The sequence below is a fragment of the Procambarus clarkii genome, chromosome 40, assembly GCF_040958095.1.
Source record: "Procambarus clarkii isolate CNS0578487 chromosome 40, FALCON_Pclarkii_2.0, whole genome shotgun sequence".
NCBI lineage: Eukaryota > Metazoa > Arthropoda > Malacostraca > Decapoda > Cambaridae > Procambarus > Procambarus clarkii.
Genome location: NC_091189.1, coordinates 12,804,154 through 12,816,653, shown reverse-complemented (window position 1 = coordinate 12,816,653; position 12,500 = coordinate 12,804,154). Strand labels below are relative to the sequence as shown.

The following is a 12,500-nucleotide window of genomic DNA, read 5'->3' as shown; positions in this document are numbered from 1 at the left end:
ACACACACAGGATTTGGAACTACAGGGGATCTTGAGAGACATGAGAGCCCAGATGGCAGGGAATGAGGTGCAAGTCCACCGACGCATTGGACCATACAACTGTAACAGGAAACGACCTGTCCTGGTACAGTTCACTAACGAAGAGGCAGTGGATTACATACTGCATCACAAACACCTACTCAGAGGTAGCGAAAATTACTACAACGTATTTATTGACAAATTCATGACGAAGGAGGAACAGATTGCCCACAGAGCAAGCAAACAACAATACGACTCTTCCCATTTGAGCGCAGCTACACACCCCAGTGCTAATCCACCCCATGCTAACCAGCTCACACGTGCTTCTCAGGTCACCCCTTTCCCAAATCAGCCGCCCCTGCTTATCTCCCCAGCACATCCCTTGACCCCTCTGACCCCACTGGAGTCAAATTCATCCCACATTCCAAGGACCCCCTCATCACCTCAACCCCCAAAACCCGTCCAGCCCTCGTCCCCTCAACCCCCAAAACCCACCCAGCTCTCATCTCCTCAACCCCCAAATCCCATCCAGACCTCATCCCCTCAACCCCAAGAACCCACCCAGACCTCATCCCCTCAACACCCAAAGCCTACCCTGCCCTCACCCCTCCTCATCCCCTCTCCTTCCATGTGACCCCCCACCCTTGCGAGGGAGGTGGGAGGTCCCCCCCACCCCCTCTATCCATCCCCCTCCCAACCTCTCAACCTCTATCTGTCTCCCAACCTTACGCCATCTCCCAACCCCTCTATGCCCTCCCTAATCTTCAGACCCAGTATGCCCTTCCTACTCCAGACCTACCTACCCAGGCCCTACCCCAGACCCTCCTACCTACCTTCCTAGAAGCCCAGCCCCCAGTAGCCCCCCAAGCACCCCTCCTGAACTCTTTCACCCCCCATACACCCCCCGGACCCCCCCAGACACCCCCTGGATCCCCCCGGACATCCCCCGGACCCTCCCCGCCCCCAGTCATCCCCCAGACACCCCCCAGATCCCCCAGATCCCCTCTGCCCCCAGTCACCCCCCAGACATCCCCCAGATCCCCCCAGACCCCCAGAGAAAGGGAGAACTCTGGTACAAGAGTTTCCATGAAGAATCTCAAGGTTTGGTACACCAATGCTGATGGGGTATCTAATAAAGCAGAAGAGATAAAAGAAAGAGTGAGTGAAGCAGATCCTGACATAGTTGCAATTGTGGAAACTAAAATTAATGACATGATCTCAGATGCTATCTTTCCTGAAGGGTACCAGGTGATACGAAAAGAGAGGACACAGAGACAGGGAGGGGGAGTAGCACTCCTAATAAAGCGGAAATGGAAGTTTGAAGACCTGGGAAATCGAGTTACCAATGAGTGCACAAGCTTCATACATGGAACTCTGACAGTAGATGGGAGGAAGATTGTGATCCTGGTAATCTACAATCCCCCACCAAACAGTAGAAGACCCAGGCAGGAGTATGATGACAACAACAAAGCATGTATAGATGAACTGCAGAAGGCAGCAACACTAGCCCACAGAATGAGAGCGAAGCTGCTGATCATGGGGGACCTAAATCATGGAGAGATAAATTGGGAATCAAGGAATCCCCATGGAGGGGATGAAACGTGGGGAGCAAAATTAGTAGATGTTATAGACAGGAATTTCCTGACACAACATGTGAAGGAAGACACAAGGGAAAGAGGAGGAGATGCACCGAGCCTATTAGACCTGATTTTCACCCAGAACGTAGAAGATATCGAGAATTTAGAGCATGAAATACCTCTAGGGGCCAGTGACCATTGTGTCCTAGTCTTTGACTACATGATGGAATTCAAAATTATGACCATGGGACAAGAGATCTGGGAAAGGAGAGCTGACTACAGGAAAGGGGACTATATGAGGATAAGGGACTATCTGGGTGAAGTGCAGTGGGAGGAAGAAATTAGAGGAAAAACAGTCCAAGATATGATGGACCTAGTCATACAGAAATGCCAGGAGGCCGAAGAGAGATTTATACCAACGGTAAAGGGAAAAAATAAGAAGGAATATAATAACCCATGGTTTAATAGACAGTGTCAGGAAGCAAAAATGGCCAGCAGGCGGGAGTGGAGGAAGTACAGAAGACAAAGAACAGAGGACAACAGAAGCAGATACAACAGAGCTAGGAACGATTACATTAACATAAGACGAACATCGGAAAGGGACTATGAGAACGATATTGCAATCAAAGCGAAAAAACAACCTAAGTTACTACACAGTCATATAAGAAGAAAAATGTCGGTGAACGACCAAGTGACAAGACTAAGGAAGACAGAGGGGGCATATACTGAAAGTGACAAGGAAATCTGCGAGGCACTGAATGCCAGTTTCCATGGAGTGTTCACTACCGAGCCTGAGCAGCTCCCATTGTTGGAAGGGGTTACCCTAGATGAAAGACTATCAGATATAGAGGTGACAGCAGAGGAGGTAATGAAACAGTTGACAACTCTAGATGCAACTAAAGCAGTTGGACCAGACAAAGTATCACCGTGGATACTAAAAGAAGCAGCACAGGCCCTCAGCGTGCCTCTGGCAATGATCTTTAATGAGTCACTTATGTCAGGAGAATTGCCCAGTTGCTGGAAGAAGGCAAATGTCGTGCCGATCTTCAAGAAAGGAGATAGGGAGGAGGCACTTAACTACAGACCTGTATCACTGACAAGCATCCCCTGTAAAATACTGGAAAGAATAATTAGGCTACGACTGGTTGCACACCTGGAGAACATTAGGTTTGTGAACAAACATCAACATGGGTTCTGGACAGGGAAATCGTGCCTAACAAACCTTCTGGAATTCTATGATAAAATAACGAGGATAAGACAGGACAGAGATGGTTGGGCAGACTGCATATTTCTGGACTGCCAAAAAGCCTTTGATACAGTACCGCACATGAGACTGCTGTTCAAGCTCGAGAGGCAGGCGGGGGTGGGGGGAAAGGTCCTAGAATGGATAAGGAACTACCTAACAGGAAGGAGCCAAAGAGTTACGGTAAGGGGCGAGAAGTCGGACTGGCGAACAGTAACAAGTGGAGTACCACAAGGATCGGTGCTGGGACCAATTCTATTTCTTGTATATGTTAACGACATGTTTACAGGCGTAGAGTCCTACATGTCGATGTTTGCGGATGATGCAAAGTTGATGAGAAGAGTTGTGACAGATGAGGATTGCAGGATCCTCCAAGAGGACCTGAACAGATTGCAGAGATGGTCAGAGAAATGGCTACTAGAATTCAACACGAGCAAATGTAAAGTTATGGAAATGGGACTAGGAGATAGGAGACCAAAGGGACAGTACACAATGAAGGGGAACAGCCTACCTGTAACGACGCGTGAAAGAGACCTGGGGGTGGACGTAACACCTAATCTATCTCCTGAGGCACATATTAATAGGATAACGACAGCAGCGTACTCTACACTGGCAAAAGTTAGAACATCATTCAGAAACCTAAGTAAGGAGGCATTTAGGGCGCTTTACACTGCCTACGTAAGGCCAGTCTTAGAGTATGCCGCCTCATCATGGAGTCCCCATCTGAAGAAGCATATAATGAAACTGGAAAAGGTTCAGAGGTTTGCAACGAGACTCGTCCCAGAGCTACGAGGGATGGGGTATGAAGAGCGCCTGAGGGAACTGTGCCTTACGACACTAGAAAGAAGAAGGGAGAGGGGGGACATGATAGGAACGTATAAGATACTCAGAGGAATTGACAGAGTGGACATAGACGAAATGTTCACACGGAATAGTAACAGAACGAGAGGACATGGATGGAAGCTTGAAACTCAGATGAGTCACAGAGATGTAAGGAAGTTTTCTTTTAGCGTGAGAGTAGTGGGGAAATGGAATGCACTTCAGGAACAGGTTGTGGAAGCAAATACTATTCATAATTTTAAAACCAGGTATGATAGGGAAATGGGACAGGAGTCATTGCTGTAAACAACCGATGCTCGAAAGGCGGGATCCAAGAGTCAATGCTCGATCCTGCAAGCACATATAGGTGAGTACATATAGGTGAGTACACACACACACAGGCACACACACACACACACACACACTCACACACTCACACACTCACACACACACACACACACACACACACACACACACACACACACACACACACACACACACACACACACAGGCATAGACACATGACAAGAGTTCCTCAAGAGTCATTGATAGGACGTGTATTGTTGCCGATATACCTGAACGACATACCAGAAGGGGGGTAATGGCCTCCATGATGATGCTAGCAGGTGAGAACAAGGTGATGACCAACATACTAGCAGAACACGACTGATACAAGACCTGGATAGCCAGCGGAAATAGTTTAAACATTGACATACTAATTTTGAGCCCTACCAAGTGCAAGGCAAAGGCGCTGGATGCCCCAAGAAAGGAGACTGGATGGAATATATCATATTTTGGGCAACACCTGTAGCTCCCAGCCTTCAAAAGGCTCTTGAAATTTTGGAATCTATTTCCTGAGGCACATTTCAACTAAGCAACATCAGCAGCATATGCAAGGATGATGCCTGCAAGAGCCCTAATAAGGAAGGTTTCAGAACGTTGTACACCGCAGATGTTCCATCAGGCCAACAGCACCAAGCACCCGCGTGGAACCCTTTACCTAGTGAAGTACATAGCGATGCTGAAGGTGGTTTACAGCTTTGTTGTCAGACTGGATAATTGTGATTGGTTATAACACAGATGAGGGGCATCAACAATGTGGCATGTTTAAATGAACTGAACCTCACGTCACTGAAGGGGCAAAGAATCGGAGGAGATATGATTGTGACGTTCAAGGTACTGAATTGACTGACATGGGAAGGACCAGTGTGAGGGAAGAGACAACTTAGTCACGGGGACGTCAGTAAGAATTTACTCAGTTGTTCTAATAAAGTGGAAGGAGTTTAACGAAGTGACTGAGGCTATTTCAATATACAAATGTTTAGGTATATATATATATATATATATATATATATATATATATATATATATATATATATATATATATATATATATATATATATATATGTCGTACCTAGTAGCCAGAACTCACTTCTCAGCCTACTATTCAAGGCCCGATTTGCCTAATAAGCCAAGTTTTCCTGAATTAATATATTTACTATAATTTTTTCTTATGAAATGATAAAGCAACCCTTTTCTCTATGTATGAGGTCAATTTTTTTTTATTGGAGTTAAAATTAACGTAGATATATGACCGAACCTAACCAACCCTACCTAACCTAACCTAACCTATCTTTATAGCTTAGGTTAGGTTAGGTAGCAGAAAAAGTTAGGTTAGGTTAGGTTAGGTAGGTTAGGTAGTCGAAAAAACATTAATTCATGAAAACTTGGCTTATTAGGCAAATCGGGCCTCGCATAGTAGGCTGAGAAGTGCGTTCTGGCTATTAGGTACGACATATATATATATATATATATATATATATATATATATATATATATGTCGTACCTAGTAGCCAGAACTCACTTCTCAGCCTACTATTCAAGGCCCGATTTGCCTAATAAGCCAAGTTTTCCTGAATTAATATATTTACTATAATTTTTTTCTTATGAAATGATAAAGCAACCCTTTTCTCTATGTATGAGGTCAATTTTTTTTTATTGGAGTTAAAATTAACGTAGATATATGACCGAACCTAACCAACCCTACCTAACCTAACCTAACCTATATTTATATGTAAGGTTAGGTTAGGTAGCCAAAAAAAGCTAGGTTAGGTTAGGTTAGGTAGGTTAGGTAGACGAAAAAACATTAATTCATGAAAACTTGGCTTATTAGGCAAATCGGGCCTTGAATAGTAGGCTGAGAAGTGCGTTCTGGCTATTAGGTACGACATATATATATATATATATATATATATATATATATATATATATATATATATTTTTTTTTTTAAATAGTCACAGCAGGGTCGAGCTGTGGCGCTTGGACCCCGCCTTCAGCAACAACAACAACAACAGCCCTACTCCACTAGGCTGTGACCAAGGCATAACTCACCCATCCTTTTCCCCTCCTCCGTCCCCTTTCCCTTCGATTTACCTACCTTCTGTCTCCTACCCTTTCCGTTTTCCTTTCACTTCTCCCTCCACTTTATTACTGTTAATTCTGCCACTCCACTTCTTCCTCTCCCTCTCCCTTATTCTCTTTTCTCTGTTTCGCTTCCGTCATATTCAATATACCAAGCAATAACTGGAGTCTATGAAGTATGCCTCTCTCCCCTTGCAAATATATCATATATATGATATATTCGGTGAGTCTTATGTGTGTGTGTGTGAGTGAGGGGGGGGGATGGGGAATGAGGGGGAGGAATGGGGACAGTTAGCAGTGAGTGTGCAGTGACTAGTCTGATTCGCCATTTTTAACAATATCTTTAAAAATCATCCAAACAGCCATTAGCCTAAAATAGTCATCCATATATTGATCGGTGATCTGTCAACCATCTATACATCTGACAAACCATTGATATAATTGATCGATCATCCAACCAGCTAACCAGCCAACCATCCACATAACTAACCAACAAACAATCATACTGACTTACCAGTCATCCTAAGAGGTAACCAACCAACATATTAATCCACCTAACCATCTACTGAACGACCACACCAATGAAACAATCAACCAGCTACTATCCAACTAACAGTTTACCTGACCTACCACCCCACCACATACAACCCCACCACCTACCACCCACCACCTACCACCCCACCACACAACCCACTAGCCAACAGTATAAAATCTTCCCCAGAATACTAAATGGAATTTTTGACAATTAAAACTTCACCAGCTGATTCTTTCATCTCCATTCTAAAATATTATATATATATATATATATATATATATATATATATATATATATATATATATATATATATATATATATATATATATATATATATATATAATAAAAAGATCTTGCAAATGAATTCAGAAAGGCATTTTTCTTAAACCTGAAGTAATTTTTTTAATTCTGGTCATCAGTCAAAGCGTAGGATCACCACAAGGAGAGCAATATCTGAGTCGAGTGCATCCAGACCTCTTCATAAAGGGGGTCGAATCCTCTCCTTTTTACGGGCTTTTGTTTGGTTTATCGAATTGGATCCCTTAACATGGCGTTCCGTCTCGGGTTATTCCTCTTCCTCCGTTCCAGTAGTGCTTTATTCAGTGATTATTTTGCTTCTGAAATGGTTACATTTTTTTTCGCTTCTGTCTTAATTTCGTTGGAATTCCTTTTTTAATATTTGAGATTTATTATCATTTTCACGTTCAATTTTCATTAAGATTTGGTCATTAGGCTTAGAAGTGTTCTCCCGTATGTGGTGCGCTACATATAATGTTCTCCCGTATGTGGTGCGCTACATATAGTGTTCTCCCGTATGTGGTGCGCCACATATAATGTTCTCCCGTATGTGGTGTGCTACATATAGTGTTCTCCCGTGTGTGGTGCGCTACATATAATGTTCTCCCGTATGTGGTGCGCTACATATAATGTTCTCCCGTATGTGGTGCGCTACATATAATGTTCTCCCGTGTGTGGTGCGCTACATATAGTGTTCTCCCGTATGTGGTGCGCTACATATAGTGTTCTCCCGTATGTGGTGCGCTACATATAATGTTCTCCCGTATGTGGTGCGCTACATATAGTGTTCTCCCGTATGTGGTGCGCTACATATAATGTTCTCCCGTATGTGGTGCGCTACATATAATGTTCTCCCGTATGTGGTGCGCTACATATAATGTTCTCCCGTATGTGGTGCGCTACATATAATGTTCTCCCGTGTGTGGTGCGCTACATATAGTGTTCTCCCGTATGTGGTGCGCTACATATAATGTTCTCCCGTATGTGGTGCGCTACATATAATGTTCTCCCGTGTGTGGTGCGCTACATATAGTGTTCTCCCGTATGTGGTGCGCTACATATAGTGTTCTCCCGTGTGCGGTGCGCCACATATAATGTTCTCCCGTGTGTGGTGCTCCACATATAGTGTTCTCCCGTGTGCGGTGCGCCACATATAATGTTCTCCCGTGTGTGGTGCTCCACATATAATTATATAACTTTTTCAATTATTATTTATTTAATATAACTATTATTACACAGAGCAATTACATCAACGAGAAAAATCCATAGGAGCCGTGCTGAGGGCTCGAACGTGCGCCTGGGAACACCCAACCCATAGCTTCGAAACCTCTTCACTGTTCCTACGGATTTTCTATTATTATTATAATTCATATATTTTAACTATCATTTTTAAATTTTCTATTATTTTGAGTGCCTAATGATATATATAATTGTTATTATAATTAAGATGATAATTATTACACCATTGGAGAGGAGTAAGTGAGAGGTGTGTGTATTACAGAGCTCGGGGTACGGGATGAAGGAGGGTGGGGCCGCTGACGTCTCCATGTACGGGAGCGGTCTGGCCGCCTCCCCGGCCGGCTACTACCCCTACGACCCAACCTTCGCCGCCTACGGGTGAGTACCATCACTCCTAGTACTGTACTGCTCCTGTTGAGTACCATCACCTAGTACTGTACTGCTCCTGTGAGTACCATCACCTAGTACTGTACTGCTCCTGTGAGTACACACGCGCGTGTCTGAGTGCACTCACAGTGTGTGTCCATCATGGGGGGGGGGGGGGAGGGGGTCTCCTGATATTGCTTCTCCCTTCTTTTGATCCCATCCCCTCCCTCGCCCCCCCCCCTCCTTCCCTCTCCCTCCAATGCAGTTTCAATGTTGTTTTGTTCTACCATCACACTTTTTTGTTATTTTGTTTTGCTTCATTTGACATTTTTTAACAGTTATAGGTCACAAGTTGGGGACTACACTGAAATGATAAAAGTTGTGCATTTTTTTTGAGCTCCTCAGGTTCCTGTCAGGAACTGAGGACACAGTAGGCGTTTTCCCTCTGGGCCGCTGCACTGAGGCGCTGAAACAGGACACCGGCAGCTCCTGGGTCGCTGGTAGTGTCAATGAATCTACCTACCTTGAGGCTACCTTGAGGTGCTTCCGGGGCTTAGTGTCCCCGCGGCCCGGTCGTCGACCAGGCCTCCTGGTTGCTGGACTGATCAACCAGGCTGTTAGACGCGGCTGCTCGCAGCCTGACGTATGAGTCACAGCCTGGTTGATCAGGTATCCTTTGGAGGTGCTTATCCAGTTCTCTCTTGAACACTGTGAGGGGTTTGCCAGTTATGCCCCTTATGTGTAGTGGAAGCGTGTTGAACAGTCTCGGGCCTCTGATGTTGATAGAGTTCTCTCTCAGAGTACCTGTTGCACCTCTGCTTTTCAACGGGGGTATTCTGCACATCCTGCCATGTCTTCTGGTCTCATGTGGTGTTATTTCTGTGTGCAGGTTTGGGACCAGCCCCTCAATTATTTTCCACGTGTAAATTATTATGTATCTCTCCCGCCTGCGCTCAAGGGAGTACAGATTTAGGCTCTTTAGTCGGTCCCAGTAGTTTAGATGTTTTACTGAGTGGATTCTAGCAGTAAAGGATCTCTGCACGCTCTCTAGGTCAGCAATTTCTCCAGCTTTGAAAGGGGCTGTCATTGTGCAGCAGTACTCCACTCTAGATAGCACAAGCGTTTTGAAAAGTATCATCATCGGTATAGCATCTCTAGTGTGAAAAGTTCTTGTTATCCAACCTGTCATTTTTCTTGCAGTTGTGACGGCTACTTTATTGTGTTCTTTAAAGGTAAGGTCTTCCGACATGAGTACACCCAGGTCCTTTACATTGCCTTTTCGTTCTATGTTATGATTTGCCTGCGTTTTGTACGTGGTTCCTGTTTTTATGTTTTCAATTTTTCCGTAGCGCATGAGCTGAAACTTATCCTCGTTGAATACCATATTATTTTCTGTAGCCCATAGAAAGACCTGATCTACATCTGATTGGAGGTTTGCCGTGTCCTCTATGTTGCCAACTCTCATGAAAATCCTAGTGTCATCTGCAAAGGATGATACAGTGCTATAGGTTGTGTTCTGGTCTATGTCCGATATGAGGATGAGAAAAAGTACTGGAGCAAGCACAGTACCCTGGGGGACTGAGCTCTTCACGGTTGATGGGCTGGATTTTATTTTGTTGACTATTACACATTGGGTTCTGTCAGTCAGGAAATTGTAGATCCATCTGCCTATTTTCCCGGTAATTCCTTTTGAACGCATTTTATGTGCAATAACACCATGGTCACATTTATCAAAAGCTTTTGCGAAATCTGTGTAAATTACATCAGCATTTTGTTTGTCTTCCATAGCATCTAATGCCATATCATAGTGGTCCAGCAACTGCGACAGGCAAGAGCGCCCTGTTCTGAAACCATGTTGTCCGGGGTTATGGAGATGCTGTGATTCCATGTATTTTGTGATCTTACTTCTTAGCACTCTCTCAAAAATTTTTATGATGTGCGATGTTAGTGCTATCGGTCTGTAATTTTTTGCCTCTGCCTTATTTCCTCCTTTATGGAGTGGTGCTATCTCTGCTGTTTTTAGTATGTCAGGGATAACGCCAGTATCTAGGCTTTGTCTCCACAGAATGTGAAGGGCCTGCGATAGTGGTTTTTTACAGTTCTTGATGAATATGGAGTTCCAAGAATCCGGGCCTGGTGCAGAGTGCATAGGCATACTGTTTATGGCTTCTTCAAAATCTAGTGGGGATAGGGCGACGTCTGATATGTGATTTGATGTTGGTATCATATCCATGAAAAATTCATTTGGGTTATCAATCTTTAGTGCATTTAATGGCTCACTGAAAACAGAGTCGTACTGCTTCCTCAGTAACTCGCTCATTTCTTTGTTGTCATCTGTGAAAGTTCCATCTCCCTTTCGCAGGGGCCCGATACTAGATGTGGTTTTTGATCTTGATTTTGCATAGGAGAAAAAATATTTCGGATTTCTCTCTATTTCACTGATGGCCTTTTGCTCTCTTTGCCTCTCCTGGGTTTTGTATAATTCTTGTAGCTTGAGTTCAATTGTTTCTATTTCTCTACCTAACCTTCTTCGCCGTTCTTGAGATAGGGTGCGACTCTCAAGTTGTTCCGCGATTCGTTTTCTTCGCCTATATAAGGAACGACGTTCCCGTTCCAATCTGCATCTCTTTCTCTTTTTTCTTAGGGGTATGCGGTTTGAACATATTTCTAGTGCTACTGAGCTTATTTTTTCCAGGCACTGGTTCAAGTTTGCATTTCCTAGCTGTTCTTCCCAGTTTATTTCTGTGAAGTCCTGGTTTATTTGCTCCCAGTTTATCCGTTTATTATTGAAGTTGAATTTGCTGAAATCTCCTCCACCGGGAATCTGGACTGGTTTTGGAGGTCCATTCCCCATGGTTGTCAGTACCTCAATTAAGTTGTGATCTGAGTAACAGGTATTTGTAATCATTATGTTCCCGATCAACTCATCATTATTAGTGAAAATGAGGTCCAGCGTGTTCTCCTTCCTAGTTGGTTCTACTATTTGCTGGTTTAAGGCAAACCTATCGCACATCCGTAGCAGGTCATTTGCATGTGCCTGCTCATTTAGGCTACTTCCTGGTATTCTTTCTGATATTACTGTATTAGCCAGGTGCTTCCATTTCAGGTGCCGTAGGTTGAAGTCCCCAAGCAGGATGATGTTCGGAGCTGGATTTGTGAGGTTTTCCAAGCAGTGCTCTATTTTCATTAGTTGGTTTTTAAACTGCTGAGGGTTTGCCTCCGGTGACTTATATACAAGGACAACAACTACATTTAGGATCTCTATTTTGACTATCAGCACTTCCACCATATCATTTGAGGTGTTTAGCAGCTCAGTACAGATGAGTGTGTCTTTGATGTAGAGGCTGACCCCACCCTGAAGCCGGTGTTTCCTATCACATCTGAAGAGATTGTATTCTGGGATCCATATTTCACCATCAAGGTAGTCCTTTGTGTGAGTTTCCGTTAGGGCTGCAAACACTGCATTTGCCTCATGAAGGAGACCATCTATAAAATGAACTTTGTTGGATTTGCGTGTTTTTATACCCTGGATGTTGGCAAATATAAATGATGTTATCGTGTTAGTGGAAGTGCTGGATGCTTTAATTGGTGTTAATATCTGAGGCTCTGGTAAGGAGGCCACTGTGTTTGCGTCCTCTCTAGCATTTGACCGAGTTGGTGGTAGAGTCTGGTCATTTTTAGCCATTCTTCTCCTCCTCCTCTTGCTAAAAAATTATCCCGGTTGATGGAGTAGTGGCTGTTTTCATAGTGGTAGTCTGTCGGTTTTATTCGCCTGGTACCTCTTATATGAAAAGCTGGACATTCAGCATTGAAGCACTCTTTCCTGTCCAAAGAGTTCTTGCAAATTTCTGGGTGAAAGAATTCACAGCTTTTGGTACATTTACCTGTATTGAGGAGGTTTCTGCACTTTCTAGGGTGATCGTGTGTACATGTTCCATTTATTCTTCCCGATTCCCCATGTTTACAGGTAGCCCATCTGTAATA

General features: G+C 43.9%; 1 protein-coding gene across 3 annotated transcripts in view; it reads left to right on the top strand.

The window, feature by feature from the left end:
- The window catches only part of LOC123749551 (homeobox protein caupolican), a 258,164-nt gene that overhangs the window by 81,376 nt on the left and 164,288 nt on the right, over nt 1–12,500 (top strand). For all 3 annotated transcript variants that reach the window (XM_069338693.1, XM_069338690.1, XM_069338692.1), the window contains one exon: nt 8,413–8,528. In XM_069338693.1, coding sequence (XP_069194794.1) covers nt 8,413–8,528 — 116 coding nt within the window. The remainder of the gene's footprint in view (nt 1–8,412; nt 8,529–12,500) is intronic.